Source organism: Bos taurus, chromosome 5 (genome assembly GCF_002263795.3).
Source record: "Bos taurus isolate L1 Dominette 01449 registration number 42190680 breed Hereford chromosome 5, ARS-UCD2.0, whole genome shotgun sequence".
Taxonomy (NCBI): domain Eukaryota; kingdom Metazoa; phylum Chordata; class Mammalia; order Artiodactyla; family Bovidae; genus Bos; species Bos taurus.
In genome coordinates, this window is record NC_037332.1 from 97381162 (window position 1) to 97408195 (window position 27034).

The 27034-nt window shown below is 41.2% G+C and overlaps 1 protein-coding gene across 5 annotated transcripts in view; it reads right to left on the reverse strand.

Moving 5' to 3' along the window:
• BORCS5 (BLOC-1 related complex subunit 5) overlaps nucleotides 1-27034 on the reverse strand; it is a 97419-nt gene that overhangs the window by 38068 nt on the left and 32317 nt on the right. Inside the window, exon 2 of one of the 5 annotated variants that reach the window (XM_059886721.1) lies at nucleotides 1-27034. This exon is cut by the window's right edge and continues 14013 nt beyond it. Coding sequence (XP_059742704.1) covers nucleotides 14083-15279 — 1197 coding nt within the window. The 5' untranslated portion in view covers nucleotides 15280-27034 and the 3' untranslated portion in view covers nucleotides 1-14082. 5 annotated transcript variants of the gene reach the window in all.

Genomic DNA, 27034 nt, shown 5'->3' on the forward strand with positions numbered 1-27034 from the left:
AAATCTTCAGGAGGAGAAAGGCTTCTCAGGGTCCCTGCTCTGCATTCCCATATATACTTCAGAGTGAGGCCTGCTCTCAGCCTGCACCTGCTCCTCCAAGGTGAGTGAGGAAGATTCCAGAGCCTGCCCTTAAGAGTGGCGGGGAGGAGAGCTCCAGCCAGGGCTGGCTCATGGCACCAGAGGCTGAAGCAGAGAGCCTCCAAACCAGCGACAGATCTTCAATCAAAACTCTGACCCTTCTTCCTACAAAAATGAGGGAGGTGGGGGGAAAGTTTGCTAAGCCTAGAAGGTACCCTAAGGTGTTCAAAGGAAGCCGCTCAGCAACTCCAAGGTCAGAGAAATCACACTTGAAAGGACTTCCCTGGTGGTCCAGTGGTTAAGACTCCATACTTCTAAAGCAGGGGGCATGGCTTCTATCCCTGGTTGGGGTACTAAGATCCCACATGCTGTGTAGCCAAAAAATAAATAAATAAAATAAAATTTAAAAAAGAAAAAGAAATCACCCTTATAAACTGCAATTACACCCTCCCCTAAACACCTAAAAACAAAGCTCAGGTACACAGGTCTATTATCAGAATGTGCTTCTGATATAGAAGGAATCTCTGAAAATCAGCCCATAAATCCAGCTCCAGGACACAGAAGGAGCAAGACAGAAGAAAAAAAAAAAAAAAAGATGGGCCACTTTTTCTACTCCTGAAGTTACAGAGCTCCAACAAGACAGACGGTTCTCAAGTGTCAGGAACTCAGCTCCCCCATTCTGATGCCTGAAGCACCCCTATATCTTCTGATGAAAGGAGAAGAGCAGACAGAAAGCTGGGTACATTCAGAGATGGTAAATTTTTTCATTTGCAGGAGACCATATACTGCCTGCCCTCCAAGAGGTTTTAATTTGGAATACATGTTCATTTTTAAACATTGTTGATGCTTTAACTGTGTGCTCTCCTGCTCTGTCAACCTCTACCTGAACTCAGCCAACTAGCACCCCTCATTCACATTACCTGCCTGGCCTCTGAGGGCCTCTAGGCTTATCCCTCTATTTTCAGTCTTACTTACCAACTCTGCTGCTGCGTCACTTTAGTCGTGTCCGACTCTGTGTGACCCCAGAGACAGCAGCCCACCAGGCTCCTCTGTGCTTAGGTAACAGACAATGAACCCTATATACCCTTGAAATGATCTTTTGTAGAGTTTTATAAATGCTCTTTATGGTTAAGTCTTTTTCCCTTTTTTAAATTTTATTACATAAACTTTCAAATATACAGAAAAGAAAAACTATATACCCAAATATGATCTAGAATCAGCCACTGACATTTTATCACATCTATTAATACTTCATCCTTTTGTTGTCTTTTCCTAAGCCATTAAAAAATTAGCAGTCATGACACTTCATCCCTGATATTCTATTTTTTTATGGATTTATGGTTAGTTTTTCATGTTAAACAAAAGTTTCTAAATTATGTCCTCCTTACTGTGTTAGGGAACAGGGCCATTACCCTCAGCTGTCTAACTCTTCTTTAGCTTAACACAGTGATGTACACAAAGTAGATGTTTATTGAACTGAAGACGTGATTTAATAGATTCCATATTTGCAAATGGTAAATACTGAGGCATACTCTAAGATCCTGTTGAAACCACTCTGTTTATACAGGAATGAAGAGTGGGCTCTGGGGAATGGGTGAGGACCACGTCTGAGTATTACACAGATACAGCAACTTGCCATTTGTACCTACCTCTCTTTGTAAAGTGTTGAGTGGAAAAACCATCAGGGTTAGAAATTTGGAAAAGATTTTTGCTGAGAAATCTTTTTCTTTCTGAAATGTCAGGTAGGAAAAAAAAAGTTTTTCAAAAGTATAGTACAGAGCCATATGGCTATTAACCTAAGCTATTACCAAGCTGAATTCCTTAACTTTTAAAAACTTAGTTACTTTCAGGAGTAGAAATCAGTACTATGAGTAATAGCACTCAAATTTGGGAAACAGCATAACAAGCGTCATTTTCTTCTGCAGAATCCAGAAAGCAGAAGCTATGTAACTTTGACAACAGCTATTGTGAAGGTACAACTAAGCAACAGATTTAAAAAAAAAGAAATCACCTCCCCACAAAATCAAAGATTTTTTACACTATTGGTCACAGAATATTTCAAAGTCAAAAGTACATAAGCCATGTGTATTATTTACCTAAACTCTAGATCCCAAAGGCATTCAGGTCTACAAACACCTGCCCATTTAAACAGGACCTTTATGATGTACGTTGGCGATCCGTTCTTTTGCAGTATTCAGAAAAGCGTGCCCTCTATGACTGGTTCCCTGAGGAACTTTTATGTCCACCTCAGAGGCACACCAATCTCACTCAGGAGAAGCAGCCACCCAGAATGGCTACCATTATTGTTTTGGTTAATCCATGTGGCAGAAGACACTGCAAGTGCAGACAGCCCCAGTGTAACACCCAATCTATCACAGTTTTCAGTGGAGAGAATGCTCCCTCCTAATAATTTCTACCAGAGGTTCTAACTACCAGAGGGCCAAGAAAGAACTTGCTCATTGAGGTACTGCTACATACACACTTAATGTCCGTATCCCCCCAAAATACATGTGCTGAAACCTAATGTGAGAGTATGAGGAGGCAGGGCCTTTGGGGGTGATTAGGTCATGAGGGTGGAGCCATCACGAATGGGATTAGTGCCCTCATAAAAGAAACCCCAGAGGGTGAAATTGATCCATTCACCATGTAGGACACAGGAGAAAGACTGCCCGTTGTGAATCAGGAAGTGGTCCCTCACCAGCACTTTGATTGTGGACTTCTGAGCCCCCAGAACTGGGAGAAATAATTTTCTGCTGATTGAAGACATCCAGTCCATGATATTTTGTTATAGAAGCCCAAATGGACCAAGACAGGGAACATGGGGAAAGCTGATTTGAGTCCCATTATTTATGAACTGTGTAAACTTAGACAATTTACCTTATACTCTGAGCCTCAGTTTTCTCATGTAAAACTGGGATAATAATCACTTCCCTTTCAGGATTTACCTAGCATACAGTAGGATCCTGGTAAATATCTGTTCCCTTTCATCTTCCCTGTCTTAAGACTCAGGAGGTAAAGGGGTACTCAGGCTTGGGGGGAATCAGCAGTAGGGCACAGAAAGCATTTCACCCCTCCAGGTTCAGGCACCCATTTGTCCATGGTCAATACCCTGGTTTATGGTACTAAAGAAACAAGAAAAGAGAATGTCAACAACCCAAAGCAGATATAACTTTTGCAAGCATGATCAGTACCTACAAATGAGACACCTCACTATCTTCAAGAAATCCTATCCTCTAGAACTTAACTTAGTTTTTTACAATCTCCTCCACTTTTTCCTCCCAAAGAGTTAAGTAAAGGGTCAACTCATTATCCTTCTTCAATAGTCTCCAGGCTCAAAGCCTTGCACTCTTGTTGAACTTACAGGGCAAGGAAAGGAGGCAGCTTGACATAATGAAGCAAAGTATAAGCTTTAGAATCAGACTGACCTGGGAATTTGAATCCAGGAATTGCTATTTGACTTCCCTGGTGGCTCAGAGGTTAAAGAGTCTGCTTGCAATGTGGGAGACTCGGGTTCGATCCCTGGGTTGGGAAGAACCCCGGGAGAAGGAAATGGCAACCCACTCCAGTATTCTTGCCTGGAAAATCCCATGGATGGAGGAGCCTGGTAGGCTACAGTCCATGGGGTCGCAGAGTTGGACATGACTGAGTGACTTCACTTTCACTTTTCACTTTCATTGCTGTTTACCACCTGTGTCATGGGAAGGTGGATGCTTAACTTCCCTGAACTCAAACCCTTCATCTGCAAATTAAATACTACCTACATTAAAGGAGTGCTGAGAGAATTACACCAAGGTACGCCTGCCATAGTGTAAGGCACAGAGTAGGCACTCAATTCATGTGAATTTTCTCAATGTCCTCAATGTCCCCAAGTCCCCAACTACCAACTGTTGCCATAATCAAATAAGCAGGGCCAGCCCTACCATATACGAATATCTGCTAGCACCGCCTTCTATACATACTATATACATCAGGACTGTGGAGAATAACAAAAAAAGTTATCTCCCTCCTCAGGCAGATTACCAGAAGCAGCAAGACTTAAATACAAAGAACACAGAGGTGAACAAAAGTAACAACAAAAGCCAGTTCAAAAATGGGCAAAGGACTTAAGTAGACATTTCACCAAAGACACAAGGATATCACTAAGCACATTAAAGATGCTCAATATCACTACTCATTAGGGAAATGCAAAAAAAAAAAAACCCCAAAAAAACATAAAAACCACAATGAGATCCACTTGTAACTAACATAGCAGCTATTATCCAAATAACAGAAAATAATAAGTTCTGATGAGGATGTAAAATGTTTTGAAAACTATGTTTCAAAACATTGCTGAAACTGAAACCCTTAGGGATTGCTGGAGAGAATGTACAATGGCACCCCCACTGTGGAAGACAATATGGTAGTTCCTTGAAAAATTAAACAGAGAGGATTCTGGGAAGATGGTAGAATGGGATGCACCAGGAATCCATCTCTCCACCTAGACAACAATTGCACTGGCAGAATCTGTCTGATACAACTATTTTGGAACTCTGGAGTCTACTGAAGGCTTCAACTTCCAGGGGAAGGTCTGGATGGTAAACTGTGCTTGATTTCAGTCACTTTCAGCCTTTTAGCACAGCAGCATCTTACCATCCCCAAACCCCTATGGCAGGCAGCGGCGAACAACTTACACACAGCTTGTAGGAGCCAGGGTGGGCAATAAGGAGCTGGTCCCTCCAAACACCAGGGGTTCCTGTTCTGATCACAAAGGGCAGACACGGAGGCCGTGGCCACTCATGGTGCACACCTGCACTGTTGAAAGGCCTCTCACCCTCCAACTGAAGTGATTTCCGGGGACTTAAAGTGCTGGCACCTTTTTTCTTCCCTTTCATTTTTCTCCTTTTTCCCTTTGTGGAGCTAGATATTGAACATGGGAACATTTGGAGCTAGACACTGGCCATGAGAACAATCAAAAGCAACCACATACATGGGAGAAGTCAGAAATTCACTGTGTATGCCCAGGAAAGGTGCAGGCTTAGAAAAGATCTGAGAAGCCCTGATCCTCAGCAGAGAGACAGCACACTAGCAGAATACAAAGTTAACACAAAAAAATCAGTTGCGTTTCTATATACTAACAATAAACAATCCAAAAAGGAAATTAAGAAAACAATTACATTTAATGAAGTATGAAAAAAGGATACTTAGGAATTAACCAAGGAGACAAAGGATCTGTACAATGAACACTGAACAATGAACACTGCAAAACACAGGTGAAAGAAGTTGAAAAAGACATAAATAAGTAGAAAGACAACTCATCTTCATGATCCAAAAGACAAGATTATTAAGATATCAACACTACTTAAAGTGATCTACAGAGTCAGTGCAATGCCTACGGAAGTTCCAATAGTTTTTGCAGAAATAGAAAAGTACATCCTAAAACTTATATGGAATCTCAAAGAAACCTCAGTAAGCAAAACAATCCTAAAAAAGAAGAGCACAAGTGGAAGACTCATACTCTGTGATTTCAAAACTTACTAAAAAGCTACAATAAACAAAACAGTGTGCTACTGGCATAAACAGACATACAGATCCATGGACTAGAATAAAAGTGAGTGTTAGTCACTCAGTCTTGACTGACTCTTTGTGACCCCATGGACTGTAGCCCATCAGGCTCATCTGTCCATGGAATTCTCCAGGCAAGAATACTGGAATGGGCTGCCGTTTCCTTCTCCAGGGGAACTTCCTGACCCAGGGATTAAACCTGGGTCTCCCGCATTGCAGGCAGACCATTCACTGACTGAGCCACCAAGGAAGACCTAAGGAATAGAACAGAGAGCTCAGAAACAAACCCTCATGTATATGGTTGAATGATTTCCTACAATGGTGTCAAAACCATTGATGGGGAAAGGAACAGTCTTTTTAGGAAATGGTGATGAGAAAACTGGATATTCACGTGCAAAAGAATGAAGCTGAATTCTTATCTAACACCACATACAAAAATTAATTCAAAATGGATCAGACTTAACTATAAAACTCTTTGAGGAAATGACAGAAGCTTTACAACATTGGATTTGGCAATGATTTCTTGGCTATGACATGAAAGATACAGACAACAAAAGATAAAATTCTCGATTTCATGGAAATTTAAAAATTTTATGCAACAAAAGGCACTAACAACAGAGTAAAAAGGCAGCCTACAGAATGGGAGACAATATACGCTAATCATATATCTGATAAGGGGTTAACATTTAGAATACATTAAAAAAAGACTCCTAAAACTCACATTAAAAACCAAACAGCTTGGTTCAAAAATGGTCAAAAGACTTCACTAGATATTTCTCCAAAGAAGATATATATAAATAGCCAATAAACACATGAAACAGTGGTCAAAATCACTAATCATATGGGACATGCAAATCAAAACCGCAGTAAGATACTACCTCCCATTCATTAGTAAGGCTACTATCAAAAAAGCAGAAAGCAATAAGAGCTGGTGAGAACGTGGAGGAATTGGAACCCTCCAAAGTGTTTTTACAATTGCTGATGGGAATGTAAAATGTGTAGTACAGTCACTGTGGAAAATAGCATGGCAGTTCTTCAAAAAATTAAAAATTACTGTATGATTATCAGCAATTCCATTTCTGAGTATATACCTCAAAGAACTGAAAGCCAGGACTGAAAGTGGTATTTGTACACTCACGTTCACAGCAGCATTATTCATCAGAGTTAAGAAACGGAAGAAACTCAAGCATCCACCATTAGGCTGATGGATATGCAGAAAGTGGTATATACATACAATGTTACATCATTCAGCCTAAAAAGGAAGGAAATTCTGACCTACGCTACAACATGGATGAACCCTGAGAACATTATGCTAAGTGAAATAAGCCAGACACAAAAGGGCAAATACTGTATGATTCCACTTACATGAGGTACAAAGAATAGTCAAATTCATAGAGAAAGAAAGAAAAAGAATGGTGGCCAGTGGCTGAGAGAGGAGATAATAGGAAGTTACCCTTTAATGGGTACAGAATTTCAATTTTGGATGATGAAGTTCTAGAGATGGATGGTGGTGATGTTGCACGATAATATGAATGTACTTACTGCCACTGAAATGCACACTCAAAAAGGGTTAAGATGGTAGGTTGATTTTCACTTTCGCTCAACAAAAATATTTCACAATACCTAATAAAGTGGCCAAAAATGTGTGGCCAATAGGGAATAAAAGGAAAACTATAAAAGGATAAACCAAGGGAAAACATCTAAGTCTCATTTCCTTCTCTGAAAATTGATTGAGTTGAACCATGTTTGCTTCTAAGTCTAAACTTCAAAAATTCCAAGTTTCTCTGCAGAGAGAGACAAAGTATTATTCTAGACTGCTACACCATGTTTCTTTAAAAAAAAAAAAAAACACAAAGTTAAGACTAATTTAGAATTATCTGCAGAAAGGAACATATTTAAATTCAGAAGACTCTTACTCTGAGTACGAAAATAAAAGATAATGAAGGGGGAGAACGGACACATGCATGTATATGGCTGAGTCCCTTTGCTGTCCACCTGAAACTATCACAACACTGATGATCGATTACACTCCAATATGAGATAAAAAGTTAAAACAATAATCAGAGAAATGCAGTCTAAAGAGTTGACTCATTGGAAAAGACTCTGATGCTGGGAGGGATTGGGGGCAGGAGGAGAAGGGGATGCCAGAGGATGAGATGGCTGGGTGGCATCACTGACTCGATGGACGTGAGTCTGGGTGAACTCTGGGAGTTGGTGATGGACAGGGAGGCCTGGTGTGTGCGATTCATGGGGTTGCAAAGAGTCGGACACGACTGAGCGACTGAACTGAACTGAACTGAACTGAACCAATGAACATACATAGTTTGGATGCCACAGGTTTTCAGTATCTCTCACTGAATGAATGCAGAAAGCCCATTCTGTCTCCCTCCTCTGAAGAATGAATGCCAGCCTGTACACTGGGCACCTGGGTCCTCCGTGCAACTTGGCACCAAGCATCCACAACACCCGGGTGTGCTCCACTTACTGAAACATCGACACCCTCAAAATGTAGCTTTCCAGACTAAGTAAGATGGGTTTTTTGGGAGCACCAAGGGCTTCTTCCCTTTCTAAAAGAGTTTGCTTTTAAGGAACAAAGTGTTCTTTTAAACACTAGCATCTAACACTTGATTCCACTGACACTTAGTTTGAGGTGCGTGTACACAGCTCCTCACAGTACAGACTCTGCAAGGGTCTTTACAGAGTCAACAGCAAGCACAATGGGGACCTGAATTTTTTTTTTTTTTTAAGGTTTTCAGAAAGATGAATCACAGACTTGCTTTATACAAAAACAAATGAAGTACTAAGAAAAGGATGCAACGAAAAAGATATCGGAAATATTAATGTCAGGACTTCTTTGTTCAGAGGAGTCACCTTTCTTGTTGGTGTTAACTCATGGCTTCCTTGAAGGATTACATACGCTGTCCCACGGATTAGGGGACACATTGAATAAATTGTTTACACTGAACAAAACACCCTGAATGGACAGAATGTTCCCACACTCACTAGTAGCTTAAAATCCTCAGGCAATACTGTTATAAATTAACAGCTAATTTCTAAGAACAAGATGGATTTTAGAGAAAAACTGATTTTTTTCCACACAGGAGGCCTACTAATAAGGAAAACAATCTTGATTTCTACTCAGTTTATCTACAATTAACAGGAAACAAAAGAGTATTTTTTCCCTTAACACAGAGAGTTACGACCCAAGGAGCTGGCAATAGGCAAAGAATCACACCTGAGAGCCTAGTCACCTATTATATCCAAACTGAAGAGTCAAAAAGCTTCTTTTTTTCCCACCTGCCCTGCAGCCAGAACACAAGCCCAACGGCTGAAGTTCCATCCATCTGTCCACCAGCTCCAGCTACTAAATAGGGAGCAAATGTTGCAAAACAGGGGCCTTCCAAGAGGTCCATTCTCTGGTTTCTGGAGAACCAGTGCTTCTTAGGAAGCAACGGAAGCAGAAAGAGTGGCCAGTCCAGTCTCCACAGCCAGCCGTCACTGTTTGTGGTACAAGGTGTGTCGAGCACTTGGTCGTGATAGCCACAGTGACCTCACCAGGTCAGTTCTGTGGCCGGATTTTGGCCATCTGCTTGAGTAGGTTGTCCAAAACCTGATTTCAGAGTTCTTCAGGAGATTCTGTAAACCAGTCACTGTCCTTTCAGTAAATTCTTTCTCGGCTTAGATCAGATGGAAAATCTGACTGATACACTTCAATTTCTCTATCAGTAAAAGGGGGGGGTAAAACTATGTACCTTGAAGCCAGCTGAGAGGATTAAACAAGATATTGAAAGCCCTTTATAACCACGTAGTATCAAAATTTACTAAAACTTAACTACATGGCAGGCACTGTATAAAGCATTAAATTTCAAGAAAAACAACAGTTAACATTAATGATGGCACTCTTTTAGACAAGCACTATGCTAAACATATTATATGTTTTAATTATCAGAACGACCTTAGGAGACAGGTTTTAGTACCTTCTCTACTAAGAAAGTAAATAAACAGTAATAATAATCATGACAACAAACCACAGTGATGGGATTAACAAAGAAGAAATACTGTAAATTAATGATTTTTGGTGTCAGAAATACTACTGTAATTTAAAGGAGATAAAAGCCAAAACATGAGAGCTGTAGAGTTGCCAATTCTTGAAATTCTCGTGTCCTAAATTTGGCAACTCACTTGAGGAATTAATTTAAAATACCATTTCCTTCTGATTTATGCTTAAGGCAGTTTTGCTTATGTGAAACTTGGTTATAGTTTGGAGTCAAAATGTTTTCAGCCACAACATAGCTCATTTATAACTAAATCTTATTCTTCAAGGAGCTGGAGCTCTGGTTGAAGATTCATTTTGGGCAGTTATCATAGCATCGTTTTTGTATACTGTTATCGACCTTCTTGCTTTCTTTCCAGTTACTGGGTAAGGCCCTTGAGGAAGGAATCATGTACTTTTGTCTCTGAAATTCAGACCCAAGGCACATAAGTAGCTCACAGATATACACAAAGTAGTACTCCATAGATGTCTGCTGTTTCATATACTGAGGAATGCTCACTTTTGTATGAATTCTGCAAACACACAATTGGTACCCCCTTGGGCCTTGGCTGAAGCTCCCAAATTCTAGAGGCTTGAGGGCTCAGTCACTCCATTCCATTTCCTCAAAGCAAAGTTCTGATTTAAATTTATTTTTCCCTAGTGGGGTGGAATGGGAGTGGGGAGGCCGGCTCAAGAGGGAGAGGATGTATATATATAGTTATGACTGATTCACGTTGTACAGCAGAAACCAACAGAACACTGTAAAGCAATGATCCTCCAATTAAAAATAAATAAAAATTTAAAACCAATACACTATTCAGGTAAAAAAGAAACTTTCAAGTGTGCTTGCCAAAAAAAAAAGAAAGAAATAAAATTATTTCTCATGAGAGCAAGAGACGCACATTCTGTTCATATCTCTCCAAAGAAATGAACTCATTCCTGCCTCTAAAGTAAACTTACGTCACCCGTATTGAAAGATATAGGCTCCTCTTGTGCAAGCAGTACATGAGACCTTAATCTGTAAATCACTTGACTGCAGTCTTTTGAAAATTCGGCAAAGGCAGGTCTATGGAACTACAGATAAAAGTGATACCAAAGGTCAACAAAACCGCAGATTAAACTCTGTTCTCCTCCCCTAGCAACTACTGAAACACAACACACTCTGTCCTGTCATCACTCAGTCAAAGCCTGATTGATCTAGTGTAATTAAACCATATACTCAGCAAGTCCCCTCCTTGGTCTCCTGACCCTTGGTCTCAAGTTCACTAAGGTGACATATCTGGATCCCAATGTGACCACAAATGCAAGGTCACTATGACAGGGCTGAGAGTACGGGGTTCCACATTCCCAGTTCATCAAGCCGTGTGCGTCACTCCCTTTGTGGTAGAAGACACCCAAGTTATAAAAATTCAGACTTTCCCCACTACCCCTAAAGCACACAGCTGTGAAAACATCCTTCTTTATGGAACATATCAGCTGACAGCATTCAGAAAAAAAAAAAAAAAATGTAATTATTTGTGACTTTTTCTCACCCTATGCTTCAGTTTCCCCAGAGACAGGAAGGAGCCCCATAGGGCACTAGGGAGAGATGGCCTATCATAGGAAGGAAATCCTTGGTGTGTCCAAACCACGGATGGAGGAGCTGGGGTTATCAAATGGGAAGCAAGCAGAAGCAACACACGTCCGATAATCATGCCACACTACCAATACGATATCCCAACTGGGTAAGCCAAAGATGCGAACATCCTTTAACAGAAATACATCTGATTTTATGATGTAATTAAAGAAATATGATGGTAAAATTAATAGAAATGTTACAGAGACAGACTTGCAAACAGGTTTGAGAATTAGACCCGAGTTTAAAACTGGCACTACCTTTAATACCTATGTGACAGAAAAAGTCTTTAAACCTCTCTGAGACTCAGCATTCTCATTTTCCAAATAAGGAAAATGCCCACTCGAAGAGGTTAGACAGGTTTTAAAGGAAGTAATACATGTAACACCTTTGTGGGAAAGAAAGAAAGATAAAAGTTGCTATTATTATTAGTGGAAAAATGAGACTATATAAACCAAAATCTCTGCTCATATGCAACTTAGAAATAATAATAAAATGAATAGTCCCTACAGACACTTTGGAACTTTTCTATTAAGTATAAAAATATGTGGAAGGTTCTTCTAGCCTACCTGTGTTCACATATGTAGTTTTCACTACTAAGTCAAGATAAAGCTAAATTATATCTTGGAAAGAAACAAGACGAAAAGTAGGTCAAACATATGTTTGTTTTCATATTAGTTATAGTAAAAGCTAACAAATAAATAAAGGTGAAGAATTTCCAGCAATACTTTTAGGGAGCCTTTCATTAAAAAAACAAATGAAATGGTAAGTGAAAGTTACAGAAAATCAAACTTGGGCTTAAGTGACAGAACCACATTCAACTAACTAATTAAAGTTGAGCAATAAGGGAACAGATTGCCTTGTGTTGCAACAATCTGCTTGGAATTAGATATTTAGCAAATCAAACCTGTAAGTCTAATTCAATGAGATAGTCTACAAAATACACTCAATTTAAGGACTCTGCAAGTAGAAGACTGGGCGATAAAATTTTAAAAGTCCCTCCCAATTCTAAAATTCTATAAACCTTGACACTACAATATACAACAAACTCTCTGCTGTCCATGGTCAGGTAGAGTTCACCCCTAAAAGTGAAAGTCATTCAGTCTTGTCTGACTCTTTGCAACCCCACGGACTGTAGCCCACCAGGCTCCTCTGTCCATGGAATTCTCCAGGCAAGAATGGATTGCCATCTTCTTCTCCAGGGAGTTCACCTCTAAAATCATCCCTATTAACAGAAAGATTCAGATTCAATTAAAGATTTGCCACTCAATTCAAGGGGCTTCTCTGGTGGATCAGTGGTGAAGAATCCACCTTGGCAGGTGGATACAGGAGACACAGTTCGATCCCTAGGTCAGGAAGATTCCCTGGAGAAGGAAATGGCAACCCGCTCCAGTGTTCTTGGGGTTGCAAAGAGTCACACACAGTGACTTAATTCAAATATAAGAGAAGCTAAATTAACAGATCTCATGACACCCCTGTTTCCTCTCTCAACTGATTTTTTTTCTTCTGTATGGATATCTTTCTTATAATCTCTTTCTTCAATCTAACTCCACACACATATACTGACCTTTTCTAGAAGTCTATCCCAAAGAAACAACCTGAAATGCATAAGATTTTTATACCAAGACTGTTTACTGCTGTATTATTTTAATATCAAAGATGTCCTCTAAGGGTAGAATGCTTAAATTATAACATTAATACAAAGAAACGTTATGCAGCTATTAAAATAGTGTTTTAAAATAATAGCCAATGACAGGAAATGCCACAATATAATTTTAAGTGAAACTATGATACAAAATAAATTTAGCATGATTCTAATTGTAGAGTAAATGTATATCACATATATGTTTACAATACAAGGAAATACATAATAAAATGTTAACAATGGCTATGTCTAGGTGGCGGAATTTTTAATCTTATTTTTTGAAACTTCTGTTTTCTGAACTATCCAAAATAACTATGTATTCACTTTGTGATCATAAAAAGCAACATTAATTGTTAAAAGTAAATATGAGCAAAGTAACCTGTTATAGATACCTTGATTCTATAACTCTGAGATGAAAACAGTTCCTTTAAAAGGAGGAAGGCTGATATAAAAAAATAAGTTTGCATCTGTTGACCCATGTTTGAGCTGGTTGCTAAGCACAGAGCTGTCTTTAAATGAATCAGTAAACAAGGAACAGCTGGGACAATATCTAGTGTGATTGAGGATGCAGAACAACAGGAACTCTCATACACAGCTAGTAAGGATATAAATCGACACCATCTTTGAAGAGTTGACTATATCTAGTAAGGTTGAAAATACCTGTGCCTTTCAGTTCAGTTCAGTCACTCAGTTGGGTCCGACTCTTTGTGACCACATGGACTGCAGCACTCCAGCCTTCTCTGTCCATTACCAACTCCCAGAGCTTGCTCAAACTCATGTCCATCGAGTCAGTGAGGCCATCCAACCATCTCATCCTCCGTCTTCCCCTTCTCCTCTTGACTTCAATCTTTCCCAGCATCAGGGTCTTTTCCAATGAGTCAATCAGGTGGCCAAAGTATTGGAGCTTCAACTTCACCATCAGTCCTTCCAACGAATATTTAGGACTGATTTCCTTTAGGATTGACTGGTTTGATCTCCTTGCAGTCCAAGGGACTCTCAAGAGTCTTCTCCAACACCACAGTTCAAAAGCATCAATTCTTTGGCACTCAGCTTTCTTTATAGTCCAACTCTCACATCCATATATGACTACTGGAAAAACCATAGCCTTGACTAGATGGACCTTTGTTCACAAACTAATGTCTCTGCTTTTTAATATGCTGTCTGGGTTGGTCATAGCTTTTCTTCCAAGGAGTAGCATCTTTCATGGCTGTAGTCACCATCTGCAGTGATTTTGGAGCCCAAAAATATAAAGTCTGTCACTGTTTCCCCATCTATTTGCCATGAGGTGATGGGACTGGATGCCATGATCTTAGTTTTCTGAATGTTGAGCTTTAAGCCAACTTTTTCACTCTCCTCTTTCACTTTCATCAAGAGGCTATTTAGTTCTTCTTCACTTTCTACCATAAGGGTGGTGTCATCTGCATATCTGAGGTTATTGATACTTCTCCTGGCAATCTTGATTCCAGCTTGTCCTTCATCCAGCCTGGCATTTAACATGATGTACTCTGCAGATAAGTTAAATAAGCAGGGTGACAATATACAGCCTTGACATACTCCTTTCCTCATTTGGAACCAGTCTATTGTTCCATGTCCAGTTCTAACTGCTGCTTCCTGACCTGCATACAGGTTTTGCAGGAGGCAGGTAAGGTGGTCTGGTATTTCCACCTCTTTCAGAATTTTCCACAGTTTGTTGTGATCCACACAGTCAAAGGCTTTGGCATAATCAATAAAGCAGAAATAGATATTTTTCTGGAACTCTCTTGCTTTTTTGATAATCCAATGGATATTGGCAATTTGATCTCTGCTTCCTCTGCCTTTTCTAAAACCAGCTTGAACATCTGGAAGTTCACGATTCATGTACTGTTGAAGCCTGGCTTGGAGGATTTTGAGCATTACTTTGCTAGCATGTGAGATGAGTGCAATTGGGTGGTAGTTTGAGTATTCTTTGGCATTGCCTTTCTTTGGGATTGGGATGAAAACTGACCTTTTTCCAGTCTTGTGGCCACTGCTGAGTTTTCTAAATTTGGATATTGAGTGCGGCACTTTTACAGCATCATCTTTTAGGATTTGAAATAGCTCACCTGGAATTCCATCACCTCCACTAGCTTTGTTTATAGTGATGCTTCCTAAGGCCCAGCTGACTTTGCATTCCAGGGTGTCTCCCTCTAGGTGAGTGATCACACCATTGCGATTATCTAGGTCATGAAGATATTTTTTGTATAGTTCTTCTATATCTTCTTGCCACTTCTTAATATCTTCTGCTTCTGTTAGGCCCATACCATTTCTGTCCTTTATTGTACCCATCTTTGCATGAAATGTTCCCTTGGTATCTCTAATTTTCTTGAAGAGATCTCTAGTCTGTCCCATTCTATCATGTTCCTCTATTTCTTTGCACTGATCGCTGAAGAAGGCTTTCTTATCTCTCCTTGCTATTCTTTGGAACTCTGCATTCAAATAGGTATATCTTTCCTTTTCTTTTTTTTCGCTTCGCTTCTTTTCACAGCTATTTGTAAGGTCTCCTCAGACAACCATTTTGCCTTTTTGTAAGGTCTCCTCAGACAACCGTTTCTTTTCCTTGGGGATGGTCTTGATCTCTGCCTCCTGTACAATGTCACAAACCTTCCTCCATAGTTCTTTAGGTACTCTGTCTGCTGCTGCTGCTGCTAAGTCGCTTCAGTTGTGTCCGACTCTGTGCAACCCCATAGACGGCAGTCCACTAGGCTTCTCTGTCCCTGGGATTCTCCAGGCAAGAATACTGGAGTGGGTTGCCATTTCCTTCTCCAATGCATGAAAGTGAAAAGTGAAAGTGAAGTCGCTCAGTCGTGCCCGACTCTTAGCGACCCCATGGACTGGAGCCTACCAGGCTCCTCCGTCCATGGGATTTACCAGGCAAGAGTACTGGAGTAGGGTGCCATTGCCTTCTCTGGCACTCTATCAGATCTAATTCCTTGAATCTGTTTGTCACTTCCACTGTATAGTCATAAGGGATTTGATTTAGGTCATACCTCAATGGTCTAGTGGTTTTTCCCACTTTCTTCAATTTAAGTCTGAATTTGGCAATAAGGAGTTCATGATCTACTCGATGGCAATTTATTCCTAGCTACATACCCTAGAGAAAACTCTCGGACTTCCCTGGTGGTCCAGGTGGTTAAGAATCTGCCTGCCAATGCAGGGGCAGAGGTTTGATCCCTGACCCAAGAAAGATTCCACATACCTCAGGGTAACTAAGCCCATGTACCCCAACTACTAGGACCGAGCTCTAGAGCCCACAAGCCTCAATTACTGAGCCTGCACGCCGCAACTATGGAAGCCTGAGCACCCAGAGCCCACGCTCTGCAGCAAGAGAAGCTGCCAAAGCGAGAAACCTGAGCACCACAACCAGAAAGCGGTGCCCTGCCCACCTGCTGCAACGAGAGCAAGCCCTTGCACAGCAACGAAGACTCAGTGCAGCCAAAAACAAGACAAATAAATTGTTTAAAAAAGAAAACTCTCACACATGTGCACAAAGAGACGTACAGGTGCCCTCAGAAAAACTGTTTACTAGTTTAAAAAAGTCTGAAACTCCAAAATTAACAGGACAATGGATAAACTGTGAAATACTGGAATACTATGCAGCAGTGTAAAAAATAAGGTATATCAACATAAACAAATATCAATAATATAAACCAAAAAAATAGTTGTAAATGTATATGAAGGAAACATTATACAATGCACTTCATACAGACACAACACATTAAAGAATGTATTAGATACTGTCTGCTGCTGCCAAGTCGCTCCAGTTGTGTCCGACCCTGTGCGACCCCATAGATGGCAGCCCACCAGGCTCCCCCATCCCTGGGATTCTCCAGGCAAGAACACTGGAGTGGGTTGTCATTTCCTTATCCAACGCATGAAAGTGAAAAGTGAAAGTGAAGTCTCTCAGTCGTGTCTGACTCTTTGCGACCCCATGGACTGCAGCCTACCTAGAGACACATAATATTTGGTAAAAAGTAAAGCAATGGAAGAAATGCATGGGCATGATAAACACCAGTCAGATCAATGATTCTTTGCAAAGAGAGAATATTAAGGAAGGTTAAACAACAGTGAGGGAGGCTTTAACTTCATTTGAAATAGTTTTTTCTCCTGGGGGCAAAAAAAAAAAAAAAAAAAAGAGAGAGATCTGAAGCAAATATATCAAAATATTAAAGTTTGACAAAGTTGGTAAATAAAGACTCGGGTAGTTGCTATTTTTGCTACATGCTAAGATATATCACTCACCTAGAGCCAGACATCCTGCAATGTGAAGTCAAGTGGGCCTTAGAAAGCATCACTACGAACAAAGCTAGTGGAGGTGATAGAATTCCAGTTGTTGCTGCTGCTGTTAAGTCACTTCAGTCCTCTCCGACTCTGCACGACCCCATAGATGGCAGCCCACCAGGCTCCCCCGTCCCCGGAATTCTCCAGCCAAGAACACTGGAGTGGGTTGCCATTTCCTTCTCCAATGCATGAAAGTGAAAAGTGAAAGGGAAGTCGCTCAGCTGTATCCGACTCTTCACGACCCCATGGACTGCAGCCTACCAGGCTCCTCCACCCATGGGGTTTTCCAGGCAAGAGTACTGGAGTGGGGTGCCATTGCCTTCTCCGGAATTCCAGTTGAGCTATTTCAAATCCTGAAAGATGATGCTGTGAAAGTGCTGCACTCAATATACCAGCACATTTGGAAAACTCAGCAGTGGCCACAAGACTGGAAAAGGTCCGTTTTCATTCCAATCCCAAAGAAAGGCGATGCCAAAGAATGCTCAAACTACCACACAATTGCACTCATCTCACATGATAGTAAAGTAATGCTCAAAATTCTCCAAGCCAGGCTTCAGCAATGCGTGAACCATGAACTTTCAGATGTTCAAGCTGGTTTTAGAAAAGGCAGAGGAAGCAGAGATCAAATTGTCAACATCCACTGGATCATGGAAAAAGCAAGAGAGTTGCAGAAAAACATCTACTTCTGCTTTATTGACTATGCCAAAGCCTTTGACTGTGTGGATCACAAGAAACTGTGGAAAATTCTGAGAGAGATGGGAATACCAGACCACCTGACCTGCCTCTTTGGAAACCTGTATGCAGGTTAGAACTGGACATGGAACAACAGACTGGTTCCAAATAGGAAAAGGAGTATGTCAAGGCTATATATTGTCATCCTGCTTATTTAACCTATATGCAGAGTACATCATGAGAAACACTGGACTAGAAGAAGCACAAGCTGGAATCAAGATTGCCAGGAGAAATATCAATAACCTCAGATATGCAGATGACACCACCCTTACAGCAGAAAGTGAAGAGGAACTAAAAAGCCTCTTGATGAAAGTGAAAGAGGAGAGTGAAAAAGTTGGCTTAAAGCTCAACATTCAGAAAACTAAGATCATGGCATCTGGTCCCATCACTTCATGGCAAATGGATGGGGAAACAGTGGAAATAGTGTTAAGACTTTATTTTGGGGGGCTCCAAAATCACTTCAGATGGTGACTGCAGCCATGAAATTAAAAGACACTTACTCCTTGGAAGGAAAGTTATGACCAACCTAGATAGGATATTGAAAATCAGAGACATTATGGTTTTTCCAGTAGTCATGTATGGATGTGAGAGTTGGACTGTGAAGAAAGCTGAGCGTGGAAGAATTGATACTTTTGAACTGCGGTGTTGGAGAAGACTCTTGAGAGTCCCTTGGACTGCAAGGAGATCCAACCAGTCCATTCCAAAGGAGATCAGTCCTGGGTGTTCTTTGGAAGAACTGATGCTACAGCTGAAACTCCAGTACTTTGGCCACCTCATGTGAAGAGTTGACTCATTGGAAAAGACTCTGATGCTGGGAGGGATTGCGGGCAGGAGGAGAAGGGGACGACAGAGGATGAGATGGCTGGATGGCATCATCGACTTGATGGATTTGAGTTTGAGTGAACTCCAGGAGTTGATGATAGACAGGGAGGCCTGGCGTGCTGCAATTCATGGGGTCGCAAAGAGTCGGACACAACTGAGTGACTGAACTGAACTGAAGATATTTCAAACGAAAAAAAATTTTTTAGGTAGGAGCTGGCAATCTCTATTGAGGGCAAGGCTCTCTATCCACATCCTTAAACTCTTTTGGGTGTGAAAATTAATAAAGAGAAACCTCACTAATATGGAGTTGGGAGGGGGAATTCTCACGTGGTACCCACTTGACATCAATCACAGGAAGAATTGTCAATTTCAGATCTCAACTCAAGAATCACCAACAGGAAAGTACCACCAACAGGAAAGAATCATCTATTATAGGACCAGACAGGAAAAGAGGTACACTGCAACTCCTACAAGAAATTAACTACCCCAGCAATTCAACTAGTGAGAAATCATCACCACCCTGAACTCTCATTTTTCTCCAATGGACTTTCATTCCAAACAACACTTTCCAACTTCCTTTTTTTTCTCTCTACAAAGTAACATTTTTCCCTCACCTTTATTTGTAAGACCTGGTTTTTGCAGTGGCTTACTTGTCCTGAATTCCAATTCCCTACTATTCCTGAATAAACCCATTTTAGGGGTTAAATAACTGACTTTCATTTTTAAGGTCAACATTACTTGGTGTGAGAAGTGGGATCCAGAAATGAACCCCCCAAAAAGTTCTGAGGCTGGTAAGTGAACAGAGCCAACTGGGCCCACTAGTTTCTTACCAACCTTGGAGTTTCAGGGCCAAATTCAAGTTTAAGGTTTAAGGTTCAAATACAAGTTCTCTTGGATTTTGAGCTTTGCTGTCTTTGCATTTTCAGTTCTCCAGGCTTTATTTGGAATCTGTTTATAGGCCTTATCCTTTCTGAGACTACTATTGGGCTTTTGGCCCAATTCCTTTAGAAACGGGGCTCTTCCTGTTGGAACTATGCTGGCTTTTGATCCAATTCCTCTTGAATTAGGCTTTTCTTATTGAAACTGGTGTTTAGGAATTTTTCTTTTTGCTCTAGAGAGAAACATCTAAGAAATCAGATCCCAGTCATCAAAATGCTTTGAGGGTGCCTCCTCTTTGGCAACCTTAATCAGTTTTATGTTTTAAAACTACAGTCCTGCCTCATGCACATTTCTAATTAAATGGAACCACTTAAGCTGAAAGTATTAATAACTGAGAACAAAAATGGCCACCTTAGAGAACTTTCAAACTCCCCAGACTTACTTTTCTTAAAACAGAATTGGACAGCCATGGCTCTAAAATAGTTAAAACTGAATGAGATGCCTATTTTGATTGGTATTTTGAGGCTTTCAAATGCTATCAAGAACCTAAAACTGCCTCTCTGCAAAATGCAAATTATAAATTAACCGAGGCAAACAAAGAAAGAAGGAAAAAAGGTTCCTGAGGTCTCTCTTTCACCTCCCCTACTTTCTTTGACTCTACCTCCAGGGCCCTCATGCCCCTTTCCTTCTGCACCTCCACCTCCTCCACACCCTGTTTCCAAATTCTAATTCTTTTGCCACACTTCCCCTTGAGCCTTTCTCCATTTCCTCCCCTTCTGAGCCTATCAGAATGTTCCCCTTTAACTCTTCTGAGGATCCAAATAAATCCCAAGTATCTTATGTTCCCTGGGCGAAGGCCATGCAAGCCATAGTCAAAGTGTTTGCTAAAGTAACCAAGAGGCTGAGACCTCTTAGAATAGTTTTATCCTGAAATTACTTTCCCCCATAAGGGGGAAGTAATTCTAGAATTTGACAGTAACAACTAATATCGCCAACCAAATGAACTAAATGATCCTTTGACATCTTTTATTTGCTCCATTTCTGATGGCACTACAGCGGAATCTGGGGACACTAATCAATTGTCCCTAATGGATCAGCTGCTATCCTCCTTATGGGCAAAATCATCAACTAATATTGGCAGAATTCACAGTTCATCTCCTATCAAGATTCAAAGAGATCCCTCAAAACCTCTCCCAGAATTAACCAATATCTTGAAGAAAAAAAAAATAAGACATTTAATACATCAAGCCCATAATAGAGAATTATAAGGCCCAGGGCCACAACAGTATCAATACTAGCCCCTGTAATACCCCCATTTCACCTGTGAAAAAACCCAATGGCCAAGGATGGAGGTTTGTCCAGAACTTATGAGCAAGAAACAATACGGTTATCCCCTGACAGCTGGCTGCTCTTAGCCTGAACATGCTACTGACATTCATTCCACTGAAAGCTTATTTTCCATTCCAACTGATTTATGCAGTGCATTCTTTAGTATTCCAGCTGATAAGGCGAACCAATACCTTTTTGCTTTCCCTTGACAAGAAAGGCAGTACATCTGGTTATGCCCCAAGGTTTTACAAAGTCCCTCTTATTTTTCACAAATTTTGAAAGCTGATTTAGATGATATAGTTTTTTGCAGACTCGACTTTGTTACAATACATAGATTATTTGCTTCTCTGCTCCCCTTCTCAAACCTCTTCACGAGAAGACGGCATCCACCTGTTAAAACCCTTGGCCTTGCTGGTCCAGTGGTTAAGAACCCGCCTGCCAATGCAGGGGACACAGGTTCCATCTCTGGCCTGGGAAGATTCCACACGCCGTGCAGCAACTGAGCCAACGCGCCACAACTATTGAAACCGCACTCTAGAGCCCACGCTCAACAAGAGAAGCCACTGCAATGAGAAACCCATACCACAACTAGAGAACAGCCGCCCAAGCAGCAACCAAGACCCAGTAGAGCCAAAAACAAACTTTAAAAATTTCGTTTAAAAACTTTTGCTTCCTACACCTGTGACTCAATTTCTGTTTTGTAAATAAGTTCATTCGTACCATGTTTTAAGATTCCACATACAAATGATATCATATGGAATTTGTCTTTCTCTTAGTTTTCGATCAGCTTTAAAATTTCATGACAGTACCTATTACTGCCTGTGATTATGCTTAGTGCAAACTTACGGTTTCTATGAGGGAAGACGGAGAGGGATAAACTGAGGGATTGCAAATGCAAAGTGAAGTCACTCAGTCGTGTCCAACTCTTTGCGACCCTATGGACTGTAGCCCAACAGGTTCCTCTGTCCATGGGATTTTCCAGGCAAGAACACTGGAGTAGGTTGCATTTCATTCTCCAGGGGATCTTCCAGACCCTGGGATCGAGCCCCAGGTCTCCCACATTGAAAGCAGACTCTTCACCGTCTAAGCCACCAAGGAATCCCAACCGAAAGACTGGGACTGACATATACACACTATATAAAACAGATCACTAATATGGACCTACTGTACAGAACAGGGAATTCAACACTCTATAATGACCTATATGGGAAAAATGATCTAAAAAAGAGTGGATATATGTATAACAGATACACTGTTACACACTTGAAACTAACAACGTTGTAAATCAATTATACTCCAAAGAAAATTATTTAAAAAAAAAAACAAACACAACTTTTGACTTTGAGGGGGCTTAAAGTCTCCAAAGAAAAATAACAGTTTGCTCAAACTCAGTTTCAATATTTACGGCACTAGATCTCAGAACAAGGACTACATTTGGATCCATGGTTAGTCGAATGCACTAATAGCACTATTAAGACTCAACAGGCAAAATCTGTGAGGACTCTTCAACTACTTTGGCCAAAAACATTACCACTGAACCTTCTAAATTTCAGATTCACAACTTTTGGAACTAAAAGGCTCTCACCTTTTGATACAATCATGGGACATCCAATGTATCTAGCCCCTGCCCCTTTTGATATGCAGCTGATAAAAGGAGATATACTTCAATACCATAAATGTTTAACTGCTTCTATTAAAAATAACCATCTTTGGGGGACTTCCCCGGTGGTCCAGCAACTAAGACTCCGTGCTCCCAATGCAGGGGGCCTGGGTTCAAGCCCTGGTTAGCAAAGTCGATCTCACATGCCACAGTTAGCAGTTTACATGCCATAGCAAAGACTGAAGGACCCATGTGCTGCAACTAAGACCATCTAATAACCATCTTTGGTAAAGTAATATTTTCACAGCATGCTCTCAGGAGATGAAGATCTTAAACATCACACCTCGTAACCTGGAATTTTGTATACTGAAAAAGACACTTCTAGAAAGATTTTCTTCAACCTTGCTGGAAAGGTAAGGTTCATCAGGGTTTGGTGCTTTCTTTAAAATGTGTCACGTGAATTCAAGACGACACAAGAGTTGGTTAGCAGTACCTGAGAGAGTCTTTTAAGTGAAAGTATTAGTCACGTCCGACTCCTTATGACCCCATGGACTGTAGCCCGCCAGGCTCCTCTGTCCACGGAATTCTCCAGGCAAGAATACTAGAGTGAGTAGCCAGTCCCTTCTCCATGGAATAGGGGCTTTTAGGAATATGTGAAATTGGTCATCAGGTTGCCCAAGGCTGCATAGTATTTTGGGAAGATGGAGGCAGGGGTGTCACATACCCCATGCAGTCTGCAGTGTTACCTCCAGGCGCCTGCAAGTCCTAACAAAAAGGATGTTTTGCGTTTGCTATTACTGGGTTGCAGGGACATCTTCACTCATACTTGCTACAGCCTTCTACAGAGCCAAAACAGCTACAGGGGCCATTCTTCCCTGAAAATGAGTCAAGGCGATTACACAACCCCCTCCCCAGGGATCCGTGCACAACAAGCTCGCAGGGAGTGTGGGAAGAGCCCCAGGGACCTCTCTCTCCTTCAGCAGTTCAAGTTCCAACTCAGATGCCTTCTGACAAAACAAACATGGCTTTTCCATCATAGTAATGTTTCTGTAACAAGTAACTCATTCTCCCACTCCTTCTCCAGCTTATTTTTTCCCCCTCATTCTTTACCCTTTGCCTGAAATCCCTCCTCCCCACCATGTTGTACTATTTGTTTGGAAAAAAATTTTTTTTTCGGAGCTGCTTCTTGCCAAGTGTGACATCAACTCATTCTTATTTAGTGATGTCCAGTGAGAACTCGCTCTTCCTAAACGTTTACTCATTCTGAAGCCAGATTCCTAACTGCATTTTGTTTGCCCTGTCGCTGTTTCTGATGCACTGGCTATCTTCTGAAGCAAATGACATAACACCTCATTTCTATGACCTGAGGCACTGTACCTGAATACAGAGATTTTTTTTCTAACAGCTTCAGGAAGACAAAATATAGTCTCTGTTACTAAGAAGGTAAAAGAGAACTTGATAAGGTAACATGATCATTTTAACCTCCCTGAAAACAATACCACTGCTTTCAGTAACAAGAAAGAACTATCAATATTAAAGAAAATGCGAGCCCCAAAAGTCTATTCCAGGTAAAGAATTTTTGTTACTTAGGGGGAAAAAGAGCAAAACTGGATATTCTTTAAAACAGTAAGATATGCAGACACAGAGAACAGACTGGGGACGCAGAAGGGGAAGGAAAGGGTGAGACGAACTGAAAGCATAGCATTGATACGCATACGCTATCATACGTAAAACAGCTAATGGGAAGCTGCTCTATAACTCAGGGAGCTCAACTTGGTGCTTTGTGACAACCTAGAGGGGTGGGAGCGGGGAGGAGGGCAATTCAAGAGAGAGGGGATATAGGTATTGTTCAGTCACTTGTGTCTGACTCTCTGCAGTCCGCGTGGACTGCAGCACATCAGGCTTCCCTGTTCTTCACTATCTCCAGGAGTTTGCTCAAACTCATGTCCATTGAGTCGATGATGCCATCCAACCATCTTATCCTCTGTTGCCCCCTTCTCCTGCCCTCAATCTTTCCCAGCATCAGGATCTTTTCCAATGAGTCAGCTTCTTGCATCAGGTGGCCAAAGCATTGGAGCTTCAGCATCAGGATATAGATATACTTATGGCTGATTCATGTTCTTGTATGGCAGAAACCAACACAATATTTAAAACAATTGTCTTCCAATTAAAAATAAATTAAAAAAATAATAAGACAGATGTATTATACTACTTCCTGCTCAACATCACTCTGGCAAGGCACTACTTAATGCACAATTTTGAAAAGCCAACAATTTTATTTGTTGTAATTATTATATTCTACACATAAAATAGGGCTTCCCAGGCGGCACTAATGGTAAAGAACCCATCTGCCAATGCAGAAGACTTAAGAGATGTGGGTTCAGTCTCTAAGTCGGGAAGATCCCCTGGAGAAGGAAATGGCAACTGACTCCAATATTCCTGCCTGGAGAATCCCACAGACAGAGGAGCCTGGCAGCCTACAGTCCACAGGATTGCACTGAGTCAGACATGACTGAAGTGACTTAGCACATACATAACACACACATAAAATAAGCTACAATTCAGAATTATTTTCAGTTAGTTTGCTGGAAAAGTCGGTGCTGGTATTCCTAAAGTGTGTCCAACTGTGATGGAACTACTGAGCTATGTAAGGTACTAATCATCCCTCATGAAATCGTTCTTAAAACCCTTCCCATTCCATCCATTGGTTAATTAAAAGATATGATTGGAAACAACATTAATTCCCTCGCTCTCCTTCCTTTGGGGAATATGAGCAGCTAACCTCACTTAATTATCAGAACACAGACGGGAACTCCCAGTGTGGGTTGGTCCTGGGCACGACTGCCAATTCTGTCACATTCCAGGACTTGCTGACTAGGATGGCGCTGAGGAACCTAATCCACACACAAAACGCATGATGATGCTCACATTTTCCTGGTGCATTGTCTAGGCTATCAAGGCATTTGTTCCAAGGCACTCAGACGTACTTTCAGAGGGGTCCCTCATAGCTCAGAAGTCTAGATAGACAGCTAGATCTGTCTGGGGGTTTCCAGCTCTCAGAGATGCCAGGTTTCAAATAAAAAACAGGAGAGGAATAAGGAAGTGTATACCTTCCCGGGGAACTGCAACTATTTAACAAAAACAAGCGCAAAAGGTTTATAAAGTAAAAGAAAATCATAGCTTTGCGAATGTGTATGTGCTTACGTGTGTGTGTGAAGTCAGCCAGAAAAACACAAAGGAAAAGGCCTTGAAAGTTGTAATTATAGAAGATTGTTCAGGTGACTTCATCCCACCCACATGCTTTTTATTTTCCAAAACTATGACGAGTGCTTTTTAAGTTAGTGCTCCGGAAAGGCTGCAGCTGTTCGGTGCAGATTTCAATGCTCAGTGAAGAATAATATTTTATCAACATAAAGGTTCATGGCTTCTAAATAAGGGTGCAATTTCCAACCTGAGCACTGTAAATTCTCACTCTGTTTGAAGACACAGACCCAGAAGAGTGACTAGGTCACTCTGAGCAGTAAAATAATAACCTCAACAGTCATAACCCCCCCAACTCCTACCCAAGATTTTTAGCTTGCCTTTTACAAAACGTCACATCTGTGTTCACGCACATCAGCATGGAGGCATTTGCCTTGACTGAACTCAATGGACCCACAGCCAATCAAGTCAGGAAAACTGAGCAGATTTTGTTTTTGTTTTAGCTGTGCCATGCGGCATGTGGGATTTGTAGTTTCACAATCAGGGATCAAACCTGCGCTCCCTGCAGCAGAAGCACAGAGTCATAACCACTGGACCACCGGGAAGTCCAAACAGAGCCAACTTCGAAAGACACCCGCGCCTCCACTCCCTCCTCCAACCCCCGCCCTACCACCTCCTTCTAAAGTGTCTTCTCCAGGACTAGATGGGGTGCTAGAACGGTGCTCAGCCAGGGAACGTTCTGGTGCAGTACCGAAATGCCTCTCCTGGCTGTGGTTTTGCAGGGCCAATTTAAAAGAGGAATTTCCCTTCCCAATTCTGTCACTTCACTCTCTCCCGGTCAAGAGACCCTACGGGTATTTTCCCTTTTATTTATTTCCTGCATCTAATCTGTCAGGTCCTGTCATTGCTTCCTTGAAAATGTCTCTCAAATTCGTTCTTCCTTCCACTGTCCCCATCCCAGTCTGGACTTTCATCAGCTCCTCAAACCTAGAATACTACAGCAGCCTCGTAACTAGTGTGTCCATCTCTGGTTACTGCCATACTTAGCATCCAAAACACACAGCTCTCAACCTGCCAACACCCTGTTCCCTATTGCAGCGAATATAAAACACCAACTGCTTCTTACAGCATCACCTCCAAATTCCTCTCTCAAATGCGTTTCAAGAGCACCCATGATCTGGCCATGGTTTCGCTTTCAGACCTTACTTCTTACTCCTCCTTAGGATGCGTGCACCTTTCTCTTTGCTCAAACGTTTCTTTCAC